Genomic DNA, 23,502 nt, shown 5'->3' with positions numbered 1-23,502 from the left:
GATATGGTTTTGACGTGGTCATGCTTAGCGAAACATGGCTCAAAGACAACCCACAACTACTTAGCCATGTAACTATTCCTGGCTATGCTAATGAGTTTAGGAACAGAGATAAAATCAAAGGTGGAGGCGTTGGTGCATACATTAAAGAAAGTGTAAGGTACAAAAGGCGTAAGGATATTGAATCAAGATACCCTGAATTAGAACACTTGTGGCTTGAAATTCAAGGACGCAATAAACATAGTCACTTATTAATGGGAACCATATACAGATCCACAAGAATACTAGATACCCAACAGTGGATGTCCCAAATGGAAAGCATGTTGGCGGATCTGTCAACTTCGTGGGACGGTTTATTGCTTGTTACTGGGGATTTAAATATTGACGTGCTGAAGCCAAATGCGCCGTTGACAAAACAGTATACAGATTTATTGAACACGTTTAACCTAACACAGCACGTGCAAAAGCCAACAAGAGTTACACCTCACAGTGAGACCTTGATTGATCACATAATCTCAAATGATCCTAAGCGTGTTACACATGTTGATGTTCTTCCATGCTCAAATGTGAGCGACCATGATGCACCTTACGCGTGCCTCAACATTCGTGCTGAGCGCTTTGTTCCAAGGTTTAAAATGATTCGAAAAGAGCGTGGGTTCAAGGAAGAAGAGTTCATTCGCGACTTTACATCCCTTCCATTTAGTGTCATTCAGGCAACAGATGATCCTGAAGAAAAGCTAGAGATGTTTACTACACTCATCTCTGACTGTATTGAGCGACACGCTCCACTGACACGCACAAAGGTCACACGGCCACCAGCTCCCTGGTTACATGATGAGGAAATTGTAGGTCTTCAAAATCAGAGAAATGTACTAAGACACAAGGCATACTCGTTAAAAACACCCGATGCCTGGCAAGCTTTTCGCGACGTCCGTAATCGTCTGAAAACAACGATCAAAGAGGCGAAACGATCGTTCATCAATACGGCATTATCATCAACGAAACCGAAAGAGGTCTGGCGTATTATACACCGTATTTTGAACCCATGTCCACAGCCTTTACGTCTGGATGTCAATGAGCTTAACAAGCATTTTGCAGAAGTTGCCCAACGCACCACCGGAAATGCAGGTGTTGACGCAAAAGAAGACCTACTGAACTTTGTTGATAGCTTGCAGCCATGCCTGATGGGGGAAAGATCATTCACTTTGCGCCACGTTAAATATGAAGAGGTCCTCAAGGAAATCAAATTAATTCGTTCCGATACATCGACAGGACCTGACCAAATACCAGCTAAGTTCCTAAAGCCTGTAGCCGACCTGATTGCAGGACCTTTGACAGACGTGATAAATTCCTGTATTGCCACATCAACATTTCCCGACGCTTGGAAAGTTGCGAGGATAACCCCAATCCCTAAGACCAGTGGCTCTACCTTCAGTGTATCAGACATGAGACCGATATCAATACTTCCGGTCCTTTCAAAAGTTTTTGAAAGACTCGTACACCACCAAGTCATCGATTACATTGATTCTCACTGCCTGTTAAAAGAGAATATCTCAGGCTTCAGGAAAGGACACTCAACGACTACTGTTCTATTAGGGATCAGAGATGACATTATTCGCGCCATGAAGCGAGGAGAAGTTACCCTCATGGTACTAGCCGATTTCTCTAAGGCGTTTGATACCATCAAGTACAAGACTGTTCTTGAAAAGCTCAGCCTGTTGGGCTTTTCCAAGGAATATCTTAAATGGACGATCCAATATCTTACTGGAAGGAAACACTTTGTGCAAGTCGACGACAAAACGTCAGAGCTTTGTAGGGTGAGTTTCGGCGTACCTCAAGGTTCTATCATGGGGCCACTCATTTTCAATCTCTACGTGGCTGACCTTCAGTCATATGTACGCGGAGTTAAATGTCATCAATATGCTGATGATACCACATTGTACACACAGTGCAAACCAGCAGATCTTCAATCAACTCTAACTGAACTTTCTGCAAGTATAGGCAAATTGGAAGCGTGGTCACGTGAAGCAAACTTAGTCATTAATCCTTCCAAGACTAAGCTGATGTTATTATCTACTCCGCAGTTATCAAAGGTCCATCATTTAAACACTGAAAAGTTCGACATCACAATCAACAGCATCCCCTTGGAACGAGTGACCACCACTAAATTATTGGGGTCTCACATCCATGAGCATCTGAACTGGGAAGGAAATGTCAGACAAGTAGCAGCGTCCTGCTATGCTACTCTAACAACCCTAAGGAAGTTAAAGAACATCCTGCCTTTCCATATCAAAAAGAATTTGGCACAGGCACTGGTTCTAAGCAAGCTTTATTATAATGACATAGTATACCACTCACTCCCAGATTATTTAATGAAACGTCTCCAGAGAGTACAAAAGGCTACAGCTAGTTTTGTGCTTGGTAGATTTGTGTCATCCGAAGACATCCTTACGAAACTCAAATGGCTTCCCGTAAAGGAACAACGCGAATGGAACCTACTTAAGGCAACTCACAAAGCCCTTCACAACCCATATTGGCCAAGTTATCTGAAACTTAATGTATTTCAACACGAAAGATGCTTAAGATCTAGTAACAGCATTCAGTTAGAGAGATCTTTTATTAATAATACTCTACAGGACCAGACTGCAAATTTATTTAACACATTGCCCAGCAACGTGAGGTGCTGCCAAGACTATATTAAATTTTGTAAAGACACCAAAAACATTATTTTTAAGAGAGCTTTAGAACACCTGGCATAATTTTAATTATTTATTTATTCATTTATTTATTTTAGCATATCTTAAAACACAATTTTATCTCGTTTACATATAGATATAAATTCTTAGATATCTTTTTATCTTTTTGTAAATTGTAAATTTAGTTAGCATCGGGCAGGCGAAGAGCCACCCTGTGGATATACTGCCCGAAATGCCATTATTATTATTATTATTATTATTATTATTATTATTATTATTATTATTATTATTATTATTATTATTATTACGAAGGAAAATCAAATGTTGTCGTTAAGGCAGCATTAGAAGATTACGACATTGACGGTTGTCCAGGATCATTGAAATCGCCAAGCAGAAAAGATATATCTAAGCACAAAAGTAGCATTAAGAATATCCGAGAAAGAGCTAAATCGTATACACGGAAACTGGAAAAGCGCATAATGGACAGGCACAAGCGTCTCAACCCTGCCTCAACTCAGTACAAAGTTGGAGAAGAAGTATTGATAAGACTTAAGCCGCGAAATGGAAAGATTGCTCCAAAACGAAGACACGTTTTGTCAGGAAAAGTGATTGGCCGACAATTAACTACTTCCGTGTATAAAGTGGCATTTGTTCAGCCCAATTCACACGAGCAAGAGCAGCGCTGGATATCTGTAGAAGATATTGCAAGTATCAGTTGCAATGAAAAAGAAAAGAAAAAGCAAGAGAGAAAGAGAAAACAGAAACTGCACAAAGAAAAATATCACATTCCTCTAACTTCACAGGAAAAGCTATTGCCCTTAGCAGATAGAGGTGCCATCGCTTTTAATCCTGCAGGAGATGGTAACTGTCAATTTAGTGCACTTTGTTTTTGTTTAAGAAGGATTGGTATTGAAAGATTATCTGAAACTTTACGAGAAGAAATTGTAAAGTACTTGAGAGAAAATCCAAGTGACTTTCACGGCTTTCCCCTAGAACTATACGCTGGCCAAGCATGGTCTCATTACTTAGCTGAAATGATTAAAGAGGGCACATATGGAGATCAAATCACCCTGCAGGCCGCTTCTAACCTTTTCAATGTGCAGCTTACAATTCATTCTTCCCTCGGTGCGGAAGGAAACACTATCATCTCTCCCTTCACTGGTGTCCCAGTAGCAAACTTTCGCCCAGGACACCTTGCGGAAGGCGAAGGAGAACATTATGTTTGCCTTGAGGTAGAGGATGAGGTAGAGGATGGTGATAATGAGCACACTTCGGAGAAAGGAAATGATAGTGATGGCGAGAATGTGAACATGATGGAGGTGGAAGTGGACCAGGATGAGGAAAACGAAACAGCGGGATCAGCAGAACAAGTTAAACAGGGACAGCGGAAGAACAATGAAGACAGAATGAAAGGGACAGTTGACTGCAGCGTCGAGGAAAATGTTTGCGATGCCATGAATGAACACCACAACGAGGCTACCTGTTCATTTGACCAGCTTCCCAATGAGTTAGTGAGCAATATTCTCGAGGCTGCTCTTCGTTCCTCAAAACCCAGTGATATCTGTCTCCTCTTTCAGCGGCTAAGAAATGTATCGACCAGATTTCGTAATTGCGTCGATAGATTCGTGGACGTTCTTCCAAGGATATACTTCCCAGATGGATCACCCGGTACAATAAGTGTGAGACGGCTTATAAAGCAACGTGGCCCCTCAAGTGGACTGGTATTAGAGGTGAAAGCTTTCATCAGTAGCAATCGTTGGCACAATGCTTGGCTTGTGCTATATGCCCTAGGTTTGGACTGGTTTCGAATTAAGAAAATTTTCTGGCGAAAGTAAGCCATGGAAAGACATGATCATGAACTGCTGTTGTTGTTGTCGTTGGTGTCGTTGTTATATTTTGCCACACAGCAAATGTGTACTTTCTAGTTCTAGTTTATTGACTCAGAAAGGAGTCTCACATCATAAGTGATCGTCAAGATAATTTTCACATAAGATGTAATGGTCAATTATTGAGTTAATTAAATATGATAATGTAAAATTAAATATAAATAAAGTTCCTGTTCAAAGTATTAGCATTGTAATGTAATCATGATTTACCCACTTTCGCGTGCATCTACTGTACAAATACCCACGCAGATACTGTACTCATATTCAGTTTTAAAAAATCCTACAATAATATAATAACCGATTTTCCATCAGGTTGGTTTTGAAGGAAATCCAGCCAATCTGTATGCTTCGTGAAATTATCGTGTGAAGAGACTTATTACAATTTGCGTCACCACGTTATTACAAATTGCGCAGACTGACGTTTATTACAAAATACTGCAACACTGATTACAAAATGCGTCGTTTGCATTTAATACAAAATACTGCAGGTAATTACAAAATGCTGCAACTTTTATTACAAAATGCGTAAGGTATTACAAAATGCGTAGTTATTACAAAATGCCGCAGAACAGGGTCCTGTAAAATGTTCTTTCTGTACAATGGAATGCTCCAGGAATATGTAACAGGGTCCGTTATGGCGGAGAAACACCATGCATTGGTAATACTTGTGGTTAATGTCAACTGCTCCCACAATCGTCGATTCTGTTGTCTCCTCATAGCATGGGATAAATAACGTTATATTTAGCAATATTTCCTGTGTTTTTTTTTTTTCTTTTTTCATAAGCTGCTGACAGTGAAGAAGTAGCCCTTCAAGTTGAAGGTACAGACATTGATCCTACAGAACTGCTTGAAGTTTCTACTGAACATGAAAACCAAGGCTCTTCAGCAGACCAGCCTGGCAATGGACTTATTAATGACATCACTAAACAACAAATGATTGTTCAGTTTTTGAAGGTAGGAGAGTTTTTCAAGATGTCGAACGACTAAAACCGAGAGATGAGACGAGAAAATGTATCGTTAAACGTATTTAGTGGCTTCTCTCTGAGTGCGAACATCTCTCAATATTGAACATGTCTCTGTATCTAAAACCTTGGTCACAAGGGTTGGAAAACGTCATTCTTGGCGCATTTCACCTCCCCACCCCTGAGCAATGTTGACCAAACACGTTCATCTATCACAAGTTTGCATTTAACCATTTTCCAACATTGAAAGGGGGAATGGGGGTGCTGACACTTATTCTGTAGGTAATACGCTTGTGATTTCATGTTTTTTGTGCATTTTCCAACACAATTTGTCCATGGTTGTACTTTAAACAGAGAATAGTGCTCAGTGTCTTCAGAGAAACTGGCCTTTTGTATTTTTCTCTGTCCATTTTTGTGTACGTCTGAGACCAGGCCATTTTCGTATTTGCACTTGTGACGAGCCAAAAGGGCGTTTGCACAGGTTAAGGGGCTAATTCGCGTTGCATAGCACAAGGAGGCTAACTCGTTAGAGATAAGAGAAGTATTAATAGTGAAAGTTCTCTGTCATGTATCAAGGCATTAAAAAGTAATTTTTTGTTGGTTGGTAGGATTATGTTCATTTCCAAACTCAAATGGAGAAAGCCATTCCAACAGTGTGCCAGCTTCTCGGCTCTAAGACCATCTCAGATGTGAATGAGTCTATCGAGTTCTTCGTGGTAGCTTCTGAGTTTGGCTTGCAGTCAGCCATCATTGGTGTGCGGAGGATGCTGGTATTGATCTGGTCACGTGACACTGCTGTCCGTGATGCAGTGGTGGAGGCGTACAAAGGGTTGTATTTGGACCCAGTAGCGCCAAATGCTCGGTATGCGCCATAATTGTCTTGGTCAAAAGATTGCGTACTTATAAACAAAACCACTAAATCATAAGTTTCTCGCTTGTTAGCCGTTGCACATTTTACATCGAGCTCGGAGTTTATGATTTTCAACTTTTACCACAGTGATTGGAAAAAAACCTCAACAACTTCTGTTACAGTGACTGATTTGATAGTGTAATCGGGATAGGGGGTCTTCCATCTCCCAGAGTAAACAATCGCATTTTTGTCGCCACTCCGAGACTGAGAAACACGGCTCTTTTGGAGGGTTCTTTTATTTTAACATGCCTCTCGTTAAATAGTAGTCAGAAGTTTTTTTCTGTCGTTCTACAGAGCTAAAACAGCAGTGATTGTGAAAAACTTGATCGCTCTGACTCAAGGAGCATCTATTGGAGACCTCACATCCTTAGAAGAGTTGGTAAGTGTAGTGATGTCTTTGAATAGCCTACGTGTAGCCGTACCCACCCCCCGAGGAAAAACGGGAGGGAGGGAACGTCTACGAAGAGCTGGCACGAATCGTGTTATGTGACGTCACAGTAATTTATGTAAGTTATGTAAATAAATTATAGCGGAGCTCCGGCGGCCCGAAGGGCCGCCAAGCGGAGCCCCATACTCATATAGGAACGAAAAGGAAACCCATGAGTTGATTTTCTCATGGTTATCATGGCTAGCGGTATTGCTTGTGGGCGCGTACGCACGACGGCGACGACGACGGAGTCGCGCAACATGGCCGCCATACTCCAAATAATTGGTTGGCAGAGACATGCAGCCTTGGTTTACCGTGTACTTCTTTGATATTGGACATCCATGTTACCGTCAATTGATACCTGTCAAAACAAGGTATCCGCTGACCAGTATCACGTGACCATATCGCGGGCTCAAGTTTACAGCTTATTGAGGTCGCATGTTTTTTTTAAGTTGACCGCTGACCAAGTGCTGGTTTTCGATTGGATCGCGGGCTCATCTCAGGTTAACTTGTTGGAAACAGGACAGGATTGTTTGGAAGCCGGTTAACGCTAACCCAGGATTAAAAGTTAACCGAATTATAACTTTTTCTTCTATACAAATGTTTTTTGCTGCTTTGTTTTGTGTTTATAGTGATTATTAAAACTCAAAACAGAAGGCCAAACAATATACGGAAAACCTCGCTTCAAAATTCTACCTTTTCCTGGGTTATTTGGCTCTGAACAACCCGGCCCAGGAGCTACGCTTTTAGGCTGGCCTAAATCTATATATTATTTTCCGTCCGTACTCGTGTCCTCGCGCAGACAAATGCCACGTAAGTATTTATTCTTTCGAACCTATTTGCAAGTCAATGTCCCTTTTCAAATGTATATTGTGTTTTAAAGAGATTGAAAAGGATTCCGAGCGGTTTTTGGTCCAAAACAACAAGAAGACAATCTTTGATGTCTACGTCGCGCTCGCAAATTTGGAGTTCCATGTAAACGCTACATCAGTGTACATTTGTAGGCAGTGTCATGGTCTCCTCAAGAAGAGAAATAATTTGCAGCAGAACCTGGAAGAATTACAAAAATCTATGAGAATCAACTACGCCACAAGTTTGGCCTTGTTTTCCAACCGAAAAATTCGCTAGAATGCGCGAATTTAAGTTCGAAGAGGTTGACTTTTCTACAAGACTTCGACGGTTCGTGACATTTGTACATTTGCCGTTCTCTGTTCGGTCACTTGACCTTTTTTGTCGCTTCATTCGTGTTTATGAAGGGCACTTCATGTTGTGTAATAAGGAGGAAGTTAGCCGTTAGATCGTGCTATGGCAAATTTTTGTAGGTCACAGGTCTGCATGGTTTCCGCTGTTTTCTGCATGTCGCTTCGTAGAGTTTGACACCTCTGTAATTTGCCATGTGTTTTTGCATTGTTTAGGCTCATTCGTTTGCAAGATATGCTCTCAAGTCTCCACGAATTTGCTTTTGGGGGACAAAATATGAAATTTACCGTGATCATGTTGCTTTATACTTGAATTCTATTTTGTAACGCCGGGCCCGGCTGTGATTTGAGCTGTTTGCAAGAACAGTAGGTAGATCCTTATCACGGATATCATATTTGTTGTTGGTCATTCTGGAACCACATGATTCAAAAGTAGCTGTTTACGCGCAAGTCTGCTGACTGTTTTGCGTGTTTTATGTGCCAATGTTCGGCTTAGTTCAGACAAGACCATGGTTTCGATCCTCCATGTGGATCTCATCAGTTGCCGGTATTTCAAACTGCTCTGTACGTTTGTAATTGCCACTAACGCAACTCGTACAGATGTGAGAATGAGACATTTTGCGGCTTGGCACAAATCTATTTTAGCCAATCAGTATTCTCGAAAGTATTGCTCGCGGTCTTTATCCAATAAGGAACCATTATCTATTTTCATGCAAAAGCGTGACGTCACATAACACGATTCGCGCCAGCTCTTCGTAGACGTTCCCTCCCTCCCGTCTTTCCTCGGGGGTTGGGTACGGCTACACGTAGGCTAGTCTTTGAAGGGCAGGTATGAAAAATGTCTTGATTCGATCGTTGATTCGATCGCTTCTTTGGCTTATATGAATAACCACGTTGTTCTTGCCTTTCTTAGATGAGTGAGTTGATGAAAGGAAAACTAATCCCTACTGCCGTCATTAAGCTGCTGTGGGAGAGATTTACAATGAAGGTAAAGATCCAGAGTCCAGGCGCCATCACTGGCTGGAGTCACTGTGTTGTGTTTCTTTGTTCACAACTCAGTTTTTACACATTGTTTGCCATGGTTTGCTATATGGCTACAAGGGAAGAGGGACACGGAAGTATGTCTTGAAACAGTTTATTTTTGTATATCGTCACTGTAGTCATTGAAAAGTGTGTGAGAGTTATTTCGTTTCCATTGCAATTTATTTGAACGACAAAATTTTAGTCGTACTCGATCTTATTAAAACGTATATTTGATAGAAAAAAATTAGGCTAAGTATAGTGCTGGCTGCCTAGAATAATCATAGGCGTTAGTGATAATCTCATTATGTTACTTTGTAGGTTCCGCAGACCACCCCAGAGGAGAGCAGACTGGCATTAGTTCTCTTGGGGATGTTAGCAGGGTACGTATTTGAGAATCGTGGACAAGCGTTTGTTTAGAAATGCTTCAAGAGTTTCCAATTCCTACTCATTCTTAACACTAACACTAATTAGCACTTGGAGGAACAAAACATGTGATTTATCGCCAAACATCGTACTAAAGTCACCCAAAGCAAATCTTTCTGCTCGCTGTATTCGCTGCTCACCTATGTAATATTCTTTGTCTTAGGGCCGAGATGGACATTGTGCGTAGTAACATAGACGTGTTGGTTTCCACGGGCCTGGGACCGAGAGCGGAAGAGGATTTCCTTTTAGCACGTGACACGTGCGTGGCGTTGTTAAAACTTGGCAAAACCCATAAGGTAAAACAACAATCAACGGATTTTAGTTCACCATTTGGTGGATTGAGCGATCTTGGTCGTCACAAAACATTTCATTTGTCGTAATAAAGTTATCTACAAAGTCGTAAAGCGTTTAAACGCAATTCATGGCTTGATCTTTTTTTCTCTCTCTTATTTAGAAACCCGGGTGCAGTGCTGAAGAACCATTTAGGCTTGCTTCCAGTCACGCGATATTTGAACGGCTCACGGCAATAGTCGTTTCAGGTCGGTACCTTGTTGACTGCAAAGAGTGGTTTTCTGTGTTGTTCAGAATCGAAATTTATTTTACGACTGAGAAAATTACTTCATTGTGATTGGCTGAGAGCAGGCCAAGTTTTCAGTAATTGTTAATTTGCACTGCAGTACAAATTAACGCGCGCGCGCGCGCGTTCGTAATTTTCTCAGTCTTGTGGTCATTTTCTCATTGAATAGCACTCGCCTAAAGGCTCGTGTAATTTTGAGACAATTTTCAAATAAAACTCGTAGAGGAATTCCTTAAATGTACTCGCAAGCTTACATTGCTAAAATCGTTTCTTCGGAGCTCTGATAGGCTAGTTTTTGATTATAGCAGCTGTCTTGGTCATTTATATATTGGTGTCACTCAGTACATTTTACTCATAAACATTACCTTTGCTAATCTGTAGAAGCATGGAAAAATTATTTTATCTTGAGGAAAACAAGAACAGCAAAAAAACCGAACAAGAAACTTCTCGGCTTCCTTCATATACTAGAAACAAATTACGTAGAATACTAGAATTTAATGCGGACGAGAACCAATACATGGCTTTCACCCTGGTGTCCTCTAATAGAGAAAGTACAACTGATTTTTTACAATTCTCTGTAAGTTGTGTGTTTTTATAAGTATGGGAACATTTGCAGGTGTCCGTAAGCTTGAGAAACCCGAGTGGACCCCTATGATGGAACAAGCATTGAATGTAATCTACTTCCTTGCTGAACATCCTGAGAAGATAGCAGAGAACCTCATCAAGAAAATAGCAGCGTGTTTGCTGGATAAAATAACACAAGACAAGGCTACTTCAGAGGAAGAACAGGGATCTCAAAACAAGGAAAACGGTAAACAAAATCCACGTATGACTCGTGTAGAATGTTTGAAAATTCCTATCTTGAATAAAGTGTATTGAAGCCTTGGAGTATTTCTACTCCACCTGGACGGGATGCTAGTCCATCGCAGGTTATTTAGAAGTTAATCTTATAATCACTTGCAATGATTCACTTTCAACTTAATCACTCGATATATTTAACACATGGTTTGGCACCGACCATTTACGAAACCCGACAAGATAAATTCCTATTTGCGACCAACATCTTGGCTAACGTATAGGCGGAAATGAAATAACCACATTTGGTTTCTCTGTAGTTTATTTTGCTCTGCTTCCCTCTCAGATTCACAGGAAGTCATCACACAGAAAGACACTCGCGCCATTAGTTCTCCAACCGCGTGCCATGCTGGTATTTTGGCGCGATTTCTCAGCTTGTCAGGTCACGTGGCGTTACGTCATATGGTTCACTTGGACGTTGGGGTACTAGGAGAAATCAAACGGAGACAAGTGATCGAGGAGAACGATAAGGAGAAAGAAAAACAAGCCAAGAAGACGAGGGGAGCTGGGAGCGAGTCCACTGTCAATTCTGCCAAGGTAGCGAAAACACACTGGATCGAAAATAGAAACGATTGCTGTCAAAAGCTTAGGAGAGAAATCAACTTTAGATCAACTTCTGCATTGCTTCTGTCAAATTAGGTCACAGGAACAATGCTGAAATTATAGAAAGTCGTATGTTTAACGCTAGGATTAAATTTGTAACGAAGGGATGTGTACGGTGTGTAGATGTGCATCAAGAAGGCTGATAGAAACGCCAGCTAAAATTCTCTTAATGTGAGTTTTATGTGCAGAACGTTTAGATGTAGGGCCTAGTTGTATGCGCACACATGGACAATTTTGAAATTCTTTTAGGATCCAGGCGCGTCGGAGACCATCGAGGAGGAACTGGGACTGACTGGAGCTACGGCTGATGACGTAGAGACGGAATATGTGCGAAAGATTTGTGAACACGAGATTGTTACTGGTATGATGTGACAGTTTTCTTTTTACTACTCACCAAAAAAGTTAGGAAATAGAATAAGTAAAGTGCAATACTGGCAAATCGGGAAAGCTGTACAGAAGCGTCGACGGTTGAAATTCTGAAAACATATAGAAGTTTCTCAGCAGCAAGTTTTGAGACAAAAACGATAATTTCCTAATGATAAATGGAACGGATGATTGTTATTTGACATCTACAGGTGGAACTCTGTTGGCTTCCTTGCGCCCTCTGTTAGTATGTGTCTGCAGTAATCCTGTGAGGTACAGTGATCCAAACCTGCGCGCATCAGCTTCACTAGCCCTGGCAAAGTTCATGTTAGTCAGGTATGTTACTAGACTCGGCCCAAATCACTTCTAGCTAATATTTTCCCGCCATAACGTGCCTCGTTCGATGCAACTTTCATTTTTTTGACTGGAAACTCGGTCATGCTCTATTGTGCGAATATCCTGCACTATGTGACCAACTCGAAAGCTCATTGGCTACTTTGGTCACTGTACACAACTAAATACTGTTTCTTCTAGTTAATTTCTGCTTGTTTTTTTTCTGTATCGTTGTAAACCATCTTATGTTAAGTTGTTTTCTGTAAACAGTGTGCAATAATAAAAACTGAACTGAAACTGAACTATCCGCTATATATTGCGAATATCCCATTCATGAGTTGGTTTTCCTTGAGTACACATCGCCTGAAGGCTATTGTCTCTTGTTTCAGTTCTGAGTTTTGTGAAGAGCATCTTCAACTTCTGTTCACTATTCTTGAAAAGGTAACTTGAGATTTGATTTATGACTATTTTCTCGTCCGCAGTTTAATAGAGATCGTTGTTATTGACAGTTTCATGGAGTTATCCAAGAAGGGTGTGGTCGGACAAACGTCACAGTCGGGGATTACTTTTTATTGTCATTTGTTGTGTTCTATTTTTCAAGAATTGATTAAGCCTCCAGTTTTCAGTAGGTATGCCGCTGAGCAACGTGACGTCATACTGACTTGAGCGTGACACTCGGTAGTCGGTTTGTTCATGCTATTTCTGTAACTGGAAATATAAGGGCACTATTCCTTGGAGAAAACTTTGCTTTTTTTTCATTGAATGCGAGAGAACTGTCTTACGATCACTTTCAGGCCATTTAAAATGTACTTCTCCATTTTGTGTTTCTCAGGCTCCTCAACCGACCATCAGAGCTAATACGATTGTAGCCGTTGGTGACCTGACCTTCAGATTTCCCAACTTGATCGAGCCATGGACGTCTCATCTCTATGCCAGGTCTGTTTGCTATTATAACAGGAGGGTGCAACCAAGACCCTTTCTTGGAAGGTCATGAATATAGAATCATTGGACCACGCATGACAACGTTTTTTTATTTCTTCAAGGCTAGCCGGACAAGCTGTTACATGTTTCGTCCGGCTCCTGCCATAGTTAAAAGAGGGGAGTGGTTTTGAACCCCGGCAAACATCAAAGTAACAAACAAAGACGCCAAGATTTATGTTGCAAAGTCCACGACCATGGAAAATCTTTTGTTTTGCGCTTATACACTATACATGAATACTTAACCAAATCGTTTCTATTGGTTAGTTCCTCAGTCAGAAGTAAACAACAGTTGTGTTTTGTGCATGGTCAAGGGCAAAAATGCGGGAAAAAAAAAACGCAACAAGAAACATGTCGGATTTCAAAATCATTCCCTCTTCGACCTTCCAAGGGACTCATCAGAGACCTGTCGGTGTAACTAACTTGTCGAACGTCACGTTTGAAGTCACGCTAGCATTTGAACGATGGTAGCAATCTGGCCTTTTTTCTCATAAGGATTCAAATGTTTTTGATCCCGCAGATTGCGTGACGAGTCAAGTCATGTGCGTAAGAACACGCTGATGGTACTCACGCATCTGATTCTGAATGACATGGTCAAGGTCAAAGGCCAGATCAGTGAAATGGCCACGTGTTTAGAAGATAAAGACAGCAGGATATCCGATCTAGCCAAGCTGTTCTTTTTGGAATTGTCAAAGAAGGTAAAGCAGTTTGTCAATTTAGAGCACAAAGTTATCGTCGCCAATTCCCTTGCTGTACGACTCTTTATATAGAATTATGTTTGTATATCCAGTGAAAAGGCTGAAAAGCCGCCATTACTTATTACAGCAGTATGCTACTGTTTGTAATCAACAATGCTTCCCCGCGGAAATACGTCGCATCACTCACAACTTAGAATTGCGGGTTTTCAAACTCAAAAAAGATGATAAATTTGCCTTTTTTCAGATTTGTCATGGTAAATCTTAAAGAGCCCAGTATAGCTTCGTATTCCTGGATATACATGTACATAGACTTGTTGTAAAGGTCGTTTTTATCCTTAAAAAATCAAGGGGCAGGGAGATGTATGACTGCATAATAACTAGAAGTATGAAAAACCTGACATAGTTTTTGTTTATTTATGTTTTTAGGGCAACGCAATCTACAACATTCTTCCAGATGTGATAAGTCGGTTGTCAGACCCTGATTGTGGCATTGAAGAAGAACCTTTCAGAAATATCATGAGGTATAAGCATGCTATAGCTGCTATTTAAACTGGTGTTTATCGTGGCATTGTCGGTCACGACAATGAGAACGTGTCAGACCTAGGATCAACTAATGTTTGTAACCATAATCTTCATTTGGTTTTGACATCACAGGTATTTGCTGTCCTTTATTCAGAAAGATCGTCAGTCTGAGAGTCTTGTGGAAAAACTGTGCCACAGATTCAGAGCAACCAAGTAAGATAACGATAATTTTTTTTTAGTGACTTACGGTGATTTTCCAAACATTTTCGTATAGCAAAAACCAAAGTATTCGCATAGCTTGTCCCTACGTTCGAGAACTTGTAGCGTTCTTAGCCAGTCAGAGTTCGAAGAAAATATGCGACCTGCGACACGCGCGGAATCTTGTGTGCCCATATCACGTGTGTTTTTTTTTTTAAACCACATTTTGACGTCATCTGTGATCTGTTACTCAACAGAAGCACGGCTACATGGCATCTAGTTGCTAAATTACGTGCACCATCAAAAAAATACCCTATTGCGCTTCTCGCTTTCTGAATGAGCTTTTCAGCTCGTTGCATGATCAGAGCACGTGTAGAACAGCGGGTATGATTTCAAACGATGATTCGTCGTGGCGCATCCTCAGGGTCATTGTTCAGCAATATTTGCGGAAATTACGTTGTGGAGAATAAGGAGTAATCAATCAAATAGTTTCATTTGGAATGTTAATGTTATGCTCTTTCCAATCAAACAGTCAAACAGTCAAACAGTCAATCAGTCTATTGTTTTCGCCCTTCTTTCTCGTTGATATTTTATTTCTTTTCCCATAGAACTGAGCGCCAGTGGCGTGATCTAGCCTTCTGTCTGTCCATGTTGTCATACAATGAGCGTGGAATCCGCAAACTTCAGGAGAACTTCACTTGCTTCCACGACAAATTAGCCGAGGAAGACGTGTACCAGTCGTTCCTGACCATTGTCGGCAAGAGCAAGAAATTTGCCAAACCAGATGTCAAGGTAACCTTGATTCTCTGTGTGAAACCCTCCCCTTCTCGTATGATCAACTAAGAGAAGATTACAGTGATCGTCTACTTGGGATCACGAGATTTCCCAACGCAAAATGTCGATCACAGAGGTTTACAGGAAACAATTTTGTCTTGATGTGCTATCACATTTTCAAAACTAACTTTAAAAAGTATGTGAAAAGCAGACAGGATGAGTTAATATTTCTCACTTCTCTTGTCAGGCTCTGGTGGATGAACTGGAACAGCGCATTAACCATTGTCACACAAAAGGAATGGAGGACGAGGAGGACTACGAACGAGCTGCTAAAGCCTTAGGAGCGGCGCCTGGTAACAAGACTAAAAAGAGCATCGCTACCCCTGGAGGTAAGTTTGCTGTGTACGTGCAGCATCTTGTCTTAGGCGTGTAAAAGGCGACCTCTGTCAAGCATTCTCCTGAGCCCTCAAGAATGGGAAACGTTTAAGAAGTTTTGTGATGCTAAGAACACACGTGACCTTACAAATGTTATTTTAAAAAATGAGTCCTAAATTATTTGGCTGCAGAAATGTGTTACCTATCGACAGCACTGATTTTCTGTATTCAAATTTATCACCATGCACTTGTGTTCCTCGTATGGCGATTAGCAATTTTTTTGGATAAATCTTGAAGATAATAATAATAATAATTTATTGATTTATAGTGCGCTTTTTAACATACCAGGTGATCAAAAGCGCATTGCAACAATAAATAACCTAAAACTATACAAGTATTAAAAGTCTACAATAAAATTTAAAAATAATAAAAAACACTACATCATTTATTTATATATACATATTTAAGAAATATTAAAAGCTAATTTAAAAAGATAAGTTTTAAGATTTGACTTAAAAGTGGAAATACATATGCCACTGACGGGTAACCTGCTATAGCTTTCATTGGTTGGGATTAACAATCAACTCCTAGCCGCTAAAGGACAGCTGGCTGGTGACAAAACACTGGCTGCATGTAGCTTTGGAGCCTCAACTCAAAAACAAAACACAATCTGCACTCTTTCTTGCCTTTACAATTAATTAGGAATAAAATTGATGTACTGGCTGCCTAAAATGACCATACGGGCTGGCAGAGGCAACCTGCCAGTTGATATGAACTGTTGAACACAGACTTTGTCTCGCCTGTATCGCCCAGTGCACCATGACTGATATGTACTGTGCTTGTTGTTATGTAATCTTGCCCGGCACAAACAAACTAAACCAGCACCTTCCCGGCACACTTCTCGGAGTAGACATCGTTATGTGAGCAAGGTTTCTTTTCTTCAGGCAAAACAAACCGAGCCCAGAAAGGTCGAACGCCAGCGACAAAGAAACGACAGAAGGAAACGATCGACGATATTGACCTGGAAGAACCTAGCCCCAGGCCTCTCCGAACGCCTCGCAGCGTGGCAAGACCGCCAAAGCCTGGGAAAGCAAAATCGACCAATCAAAAGCGGCGAAAAATGCCCGTGCTTGAAAGCGACGAAGATGATAGCCTCGAGTTATTTGACTTGGGAGAAGAAGAAGAAAAAGAAGATTCTATTAGAATTGATTCAGATGATGAGGAGAATGTTAATCCTAACGTGGCAAACAAAAAGAAAACAAATGGCAGCAATTCACTGAAAAGGAGAAATGGATCACAAAGTACGAGAAAATCAGGCCGAAGGAGAGTCAGCAGCACGTGACAACATGGTTTTTATTCACTTTGTAAATAATTATATCTACTTTACTTGTTTGTACCTGAATGAGTTTGTTAGCATCTATGAAAACAAAACAAAACTATTTTTTACGATAGCGTATTTGTTTTTGTTTTTTTACTATAATTTGAATTGTTTCTTACTTATCACATGATAATAATGTTATGAGGGAAATAAAAGTTGGTTTTAATGATGTATCTATTTTATCGACCTCTGGTTTTATAACTCAGCACTTGAGATAATATAAAAGGAGAGATCAACTTGTCAATTTGAAAAGAGTGTCCTTCGCTTGGCGGGTAATAGAACGAAGTTCAGCGACAGACTGTTTTCAGCTCCCTATTTTCAGTGTGTTCATCAATATCGTACGCATCCCTCAGACGGCCGCCATCTTGTTTTTCATATGGGGCGGAAAACCCGCCGCTGTTGTCTCTAAAGATTCGGTAGTCTCGCCGTTATGGCGACCTCTTTAAGCTGCGTATGATCTCGGCAAACACAATGCAATGTTTTCTTACAACTTGTTTTGTGACAGAAGTTGCACGCGACCATAGAACACCGCTGCCATGCTGGTGTTACTGAACAATGTGAGATGGGAGATGTTTACGTCAACAGGCTCATTTCCTAAAGGAGACAAAGATTGCTTGGAAACGGCAATATAGTCAGCTTGACATCATTCGAAAACTCTCAGTGCAATTGGTTACAGCAACGTGGCTTCTCAAACTCAATAGATAATAATCATGACTGACGGTGTTTGGACATCTGATCTTAACTAGCATAGATTTTTACGATTTTATTTGTCTGTTTTCTGATTTGGTTTAGTTTCGAGTGAGAAGATATATCAAACACTTGAAAGACCGTGTTTGAACACAATTCCGAACACCTTGAAGTTCGTCAAAAGTACTCCGTCACGCGTCGTATTTTTAACATTCTTTTCGTTGTTTGGAAACGTTGTCAAACACGGTCTTTCGTGTTTGTATATTACATCAAATTAACATGTCTCAACCAGGAAAGCGAAATTTTGGGTACTAATTATTGTCACTTGTCCTATAAACTTGCATTTTTATATTAGATCTTTCGTTATTTTTCCTCTGTTTCCTTTCTGAATGTTCAAATTCATACGCTAAACTCTCGCAGACAGGAATTATCTTGGATTGCTCCGTTTGATATTCCCATAGAAATAATAACCAGACCGAACTTTTCAAGTTCCTTGTCATGAAATGGCATCAGTCGCTGACTATAACGTATATTACAGATAAATGTATATAACGTGTCATTAGCGAGCTCCAATAGGTCATTAGCTAAATAATACGTTAAGGGTTTCAGTGAATTCAGACGAGATCTCGAGTGGTTCACATCATATAGTCAACTGTACGAATGATAAAGCGATACCGACGGTTGCTCCAAACAGTCCAGCAAACCAGATAAACTGCGAGACAATGGGACACGTGTCATTCCTCTGTACCCTAATCAATGATTGACATCTTGATGTCATGGCAACGGAAAGAAAGCCATTTGTAAAAGCCAGCACGAAGTAAAAACCCATCATAAACACATTGTGGTAAACCAAGAACGGCGTGCGTGTGAAAAAAACTGCAGCGAGGACAAAGCCGAGGCGAAGAATCGAGGCTGACAAATAAACGAACATTGCTACGTCATTGTTAACTGTTTGCTGTCCACTACAGCAGCGGCTTGATAGAATTCTTCCGAAAATGTCTCCGACTCTGAAAAGAGCGATTAAAACTGTAGCGAGGTAGACTTTCCAAAATGGCACAGTGCTTGAGTGTGAGCTTTGTAAAGTTGCTTCATGAATGAACGTTGCAAGCGACAACACAAAGTAACTGACGAGAGACAATGAGAACTCTACGACTAAATACCATTTAATAGTGTGATATCGTCTTTTCGCTGTTTCTGGTACAGAACCCAGTGTTATGTTCTTTGGACTGTGAGCAATGCAGTCTCGCCCAGCAAATAATGCGTATATTCCAGATTTACTGAGTTTGATAAGTGAAACGAATCCGATTACGATTCCAAGAAACACAACGCCGAACAAGACGTAAAGGCATAGTGTGTTGTATTCAGTCAGTTGTGGTTCGGTCGAGTGCAGACCCATTGACAGAATAAGAATGATTTGGACCATTGCTGGAAAGAGCGAGCCAATACCTAAGGAGAAAAATTCATTTAAGGTTAGTGGGGAAAGTACTCGTTTGTAAGTTTCACTGTATGATTCTCAAACACCGAGAGCTTTCAGTGAGTTGAAGAGAGGCGCGAGTTTTACCTCTTTTATGCGTGACAAATGACAAATTGACAAATCTAACTGACTAAAAGGAAACATTTGAACTGGCAAGTGACATTTACAACTCAGCCTTATTCAAACAAGGAAGTTGATCAATCAATTTAATCACCGTGTGTCAACGTTAGTCAGAAGAACTCTGTTTCAACAGGCAATAGATGCTCTTCTTTTCTAATTAGTTATATTATTTTAGTGATTATACTTGTCATTCAAATTGCTAAACACAAACACAAAACACGTATCACTCACATTCACCGCAGCGTATCAGCAAACTGCTTTTTCCTCCCGGAAATAGCACAACCATTCGACTGACTAGTGATTGACTGAGACCAGCACAAAGTCCATTAACGATTATCACACCATATATGGGAAAGATGGACAGCGTTAAGCCAGCTGCCACAAAGGAAGGGAGGACGGCGACAGAAACGGCCATCAAAACGAAGCAGATCGGAACGGTGGGGAGGAATGGAACCCAGTGTTTTTTACCGCAGAATATTAGCAACAGGGAGACAAGAAATGGAACATGGTAGCAAATTCCTGTGGAGATAAAAACGGTAAAATGTGTCTTGAAATGGTTTCACACACTACGAATTATATAACTTGTGGTTCGCGTGTAGTTTATTTGTGATTTGAGGCTTTCACGACGAACACTACAGATAGTAAATAGGCTTCAATTGTTAGCTCACACCAAATAATTCTAAGCATGCTAATAAACGAGAAGGAAAATTTCTAAATTTTAAACGGTTTGTTCATGCTGAACTATGTGAATTTTTTTTTTTTTTTTTTTTTTTTTTTCATGCTTTCATTCTTTTTTTTAGGTAGTGTGGAAACTCAGCTTCAAATTTGATATAAATTTCTAGGTAACCTCGATTTTTTTTTCTGCCTCAACAACAGGCCACGGTCGATATATCAATATTCTAACATGGCTCCGAGGCTTTCAGGACAAACTTCTATATTTGGTGGTGTTTTCTTTGTATCCAAGTATCCTTTGGGAATTGAAAGACGAATGAATTTTTAAAAAAAAATTGCAATTTTGACCCGAAAACCTCGGATCGATGTTAGAATATTGATATATCGAACGTGGCCTACAGGGGTGACACTCTGAATATCATTTCCTCTTTTATTTTCCATATTATTTTGTAGTCTTCATTTCCCGAAATTTATCTGTGGTTTTGTGTTTTATTTGCTCTTTGACCACACAGATATGTGCTGCAAATGATAGAAATTAATGCAACATCAAGACATGTGCAATATTCAATACAATGAAAATGCTGACTAATAGTTCAGATTAAATGCAGAAAATGTCAGTGGCTTATCGAATTAAAGTGATGACTATCTCATTATTGATATTTTGGGCTGCGCCAAATAATACATTATAGTGCGCTTTACAAAGAGTTTGGTTAAACAACAAATAAATGTAAATAATGGCAAAAGGCTTAGCCGTCACTCAAAGAAAACTCTTTTTTACAATTATTTAAACAAAATGAAGAAAGAAAGATGATCTGCTTTGTCTTTTGGGTCACTTTTCATGTCGATATTATCATACGATATTAAATGTTGTTGAATTCGGTTGTTTGCACGGACAGCAGGTGTTCAGCCGTCACTTTTCGAACTGCTTTTTAACGAAAGTTTTCGAGAAATAAAAAGACCCAAGTATTGCGCCCGGCGCGAAAAATTTTTATGTAAATCAGATCTTAAAGGGTGAAGGAGTTTATACACATTTCCTCTCAATTCTCTCAAAGTTCGAAACGACAGTTGAATATGTTGGCTTCATTATTTAAGTTATGAGCATTACGGGTCGAAAGAAATTTTTAACCTGTTCAATAACAGTTTTCCAGGGAGGAAAAAATATTAAGGAAATAAAAACTACCTTAGCAAGGGTCTACAAAGTTAATAGTGCTATAAATGATTCTTAATCCACCTACCTATTTCGGACAAACTCCGCTTTCCTAGGATTGGAAGGAAAAACGCAATGCTGATATAGAAAGCGTTCACTGCCAAAACGGGCACCGCACCAACGAAGAACAAGTGAAGTTTTTGCATTGTAGAAAAATGAACATATGTCGGCAGTCTCTTGTGTGGAGTCAGGGAAATCCGAGAAAAGGTGTCCTTAAAAGAGTCTCTCATAATTAAGTCATCGGAGCTCAAATTCAAATGAGAGGGAAGTTCTGAAATGCGCGTTGAACTCTCAGAAGTCCCGCTTCGGAAACTTCCATCGACACAGGCTTGTTCGGAGGGCTTCGGAAGCAGTTCAGGTTCTGATTCGTCAGTCGAAATATATTTGATTTCAGCTCCGTCGAAGAGAATATATCCAGTGTTTAACTTTCGAAGATGACTTGCCTTGGTTGAATCAGTGGCTTGCTTCGATGATTTTTGAAAGGTTACGGTATTTCGCCGCTCTAACTGCTCGACTTTATTTTGTAACCTCTTGTTAAATTGCACGTCCTCAATGTCGGTCGTCTCGTGACATCGTATGCTCTCGTCTAGACTGTTCAACGCGTCCAATTCCAGATCTGTCAGCGATGTAAAAGACAATTTCTTAAATTCTTCGCCGTAAGATGACCACTCAGTGTTTGGGTGTTGTTGCTGAAACTCCATTGCAGAAGGTGTGTTGTTTCTCAAGACCGGCGAAACTGTAACTTGGACAGATTTTCCATTAATGAAAGGTGATATGGTTGGCGAATCTCAAAAACATTGGTCGTTGCCAGCGGGAGCAAGTGTGGCCAAAAGAGTAATAAAATATTACAACTGAGGTCTGAAAAAGACTTGACTTTACATGACAATGTCATCTTTTGTACATCAGTTGACCGACAACAACAGTGATGTTAAATAAAATTTGAATACCCTGCCGCTGATGTTTAACAACAAGATGCGAACTACCATTCAACTCTTTTAAAGAAAACAGACTTCCTTTCTGAATCCCCAGTTATTTTGAATCTGTGTTTCCTAATTGGTACACAATGTTAGTCATAACACCGAGTTACTCACGCGTTTTAGCACGTTCTAAAGCGAATACTTGCGTTACGTTTACACATCATTAATGTAAATTATGTCCCTTCGCTTACTTAACAATTAAAGTTATTGTTTTCAATTGAATTCCGCGGTTACAGAATATTTTGAAGCTAAAAACCGTGTAATGCAGGTTGAATTGAACACATTAAACATCTTTTAAGATATTATACACTGATTATAACTAGATTGTCAATTGGCATAAGAACTTATTTCTTGATCTGGTCTTATTGTATTGAGCGGATTAAACTTGTCGTAAAACAAACTTTTCATCTCCCAGTTGATAACCTGATAACAAGGTTCCATATTGATATTATTTTAACTTGTTGATGACGCAAACCACGAGAGGGTGATAAGTGGTCACGAAGCTTACGGGTAAAATACGGCCTCGCTCAAAAGACAGTAAAAGTCATTTATGATCTTTGTTTGGCAATAGTTTTAAAACACCGACAAGAAAGGAGATAACAGAAACAACTGCTCAGGGCAGCTGTTTCGACCTTCATAGCCGAGCGAAGCTGGTGCCCAGGAAGGCCACATTCTCGTTCCCAAGGTTTCTTATCTTCCCGCCCTCCTCTCTCGCTCCAGCCCGGGAGGGCAGAAAAAAGAGAGGCCCTGGGAACGAGGCTGGTAAGGCCAATGGGGATAGGTTCGTACCCAGTTCCACTTTTAGCTCGATGTTGCCGAGAGAGATCTGTGTAGGAGGGTAAAATGACATAACCATCCATGTCGCGCCACTACAACTAATTTTTTTTTTTTTAAAAGTAATAAAGTGGTATTAGTATTTGTCTTTACAGTGGGTATAGTCTCGTGCCCAGTTCCATTTCTAGCCGTGGGAGATCTGTGTACAAGGTTCAATGATGTAACAGTATAACCCATTCATAACACTGGAATTGCTTTATCTAAAGAACAAAGTGATGTTTGTCTTAAAATCTGTCAACTAGAAAATCTTTTTCATTTTAATTTATTGAGTAGTTTTTTTTCCTTTGATTTATTGCGATGTTGTACCTCTCTCCTCCACTGAACTTCAGAAGGATAACGAGACTGGAACGACGA

General features: G+C 40.2%; 2 protein-coding genes across 2 annotated transcripts in view; one reads left to right on the top strand and one right to left on the bottom strand.

Moving 5' to 3' along the window:
- The window catches only part of LOC110059487 (condensin complex subunit 1-like), a 30,188-nt gene extending 12,838 nt beyond the window's left edge, over positions 1–17,350 (top strand). Inside the window, exons 17-35 of the mRNA XM_089282922.1 lie at positions 5,364–5,533; positions 6,150–6,403; positions 6,746–6,830; positions 8,991–9,065; positions 9,419–9,480; positions 9,687–9,819; positions 9,978–10,062; positions 10,717–10,911; positions 11,242–11,492; positions 11,808–11,919; positions 12,134–12,257; positions 12,644–12,695; positions 13,087–13,190; positions 13,753–13,930; positions 14,357–14,451; positions 14,585–14,665; positions 15,259–15,442; positions 15,672–15,813; positions 16,744–17,350. Coding sequence (XP_089139048.1) covers positions 5,364–5,533; positions 6,150–6,403; positions 6,746–6,830; positions 8,991–9,065; positions 9,419–9,480; positions 9,687–9,819; positions 9,978–10,062; positions 10,717–10,911; positions 11,242–11,492; positions 11,808–11,919; positions 12,134–12,257; positions 12,644–12,695; positions 13,087–13,190; positions 13,753–13,930; positions 14,357–14,451; positions 14,585–14,665; positions 15,259–15,442; positions 15,672–15,813; positions 16,744–17,141 — 2,780 coding nt within the window. The 3' untranslated portion in view covers positions 17,142–17,350. The remainder of the gene's footprint in view (positions 1–5,363; positions 5,534–6,149; positions 6,404–6,745; positions 6,831–8,990; positions 9,066–9,418; positions 9,481–9,686; positions 9,820–9,977; positions 10,063–10,716; positions 10,912–11,241; positions 11,493–11,807; positions 11,920–12,133; positions 12,258–12,643; positions 12,696–13,086; positions 13,191–13,752; positions 13,931–14,356; positions 14,452–14,584; positions 14,666–15,258; positions 15,443–15,671; positions 15,814–16,743) is intronic.
- LOC110059539 (uncharacterized) lies at positions 17,119–23,402 on the bottom strand. The gene is made up of 3 exons (XM_020766247.2): positions 21,366–23,402; positions 19,690–19,977; positions 17,119–19,310 (listed from the first exon to the last, which is right to left on the bottom strand). The coding sequence occupies exons 1-3, from the start codon at positions 22,036–22,038 to the stop codon at positions 18,505–18,507; spliced, it is 1,767 nt and encodes a 588-aa protein (XP_020621906.2). The 5' UTR covers positions 22,039–23,402; the 3' UTR covers positions 17,119–18,504.
- Between the last annotated feature and the right edge of the window lie 100 nt (positions 23,403–23,502).

This window comes from Orbicella faveolata, unplaced genomic scaffold, assembly GCF_042242905.1.
Source record: "Orbicella faveolata isolate gen_17 unplaced genomic scaffold, um_ofav_v1 contig_12, whole genome shotgun sequence".
In the NCBI taxonomy this organism is placed as follows: domain Eukaryota; kingdom Metazoa; phylum Cnidaria; class Anthozoa; order Scleractinia; family Merulinidae; genus Orbicella; species Orbicella faveolata.
Note: the sequence above shows the minus strand (reverse complement) of the source record. Positions and strands in the feature narration are given on the sequence as shown.

Coding starts and splice junctions, on each gene's coding strand:
- LOC110059539 (XM_020766247.2), bottom strand. CDS start 22,038: ATGGAGTTTCAGCAACAACACCCAAACACTGAGTGGTCATCTTACGGC. Junction 19,978..21,365: donor GCGGAGTTTGTCCGAAATAG/GTAGGTGGATTA, acceptor TTATCTCCACAG/GAATTTGCTACCATGTTCCA. Junction 19,311..19,689: donor GCTGATACGCTGCGGTGAAT/GTGAGTGATACG, acceptor TTTTCTCCTTAG/GTATTGGCTCGCTCTTTCCA.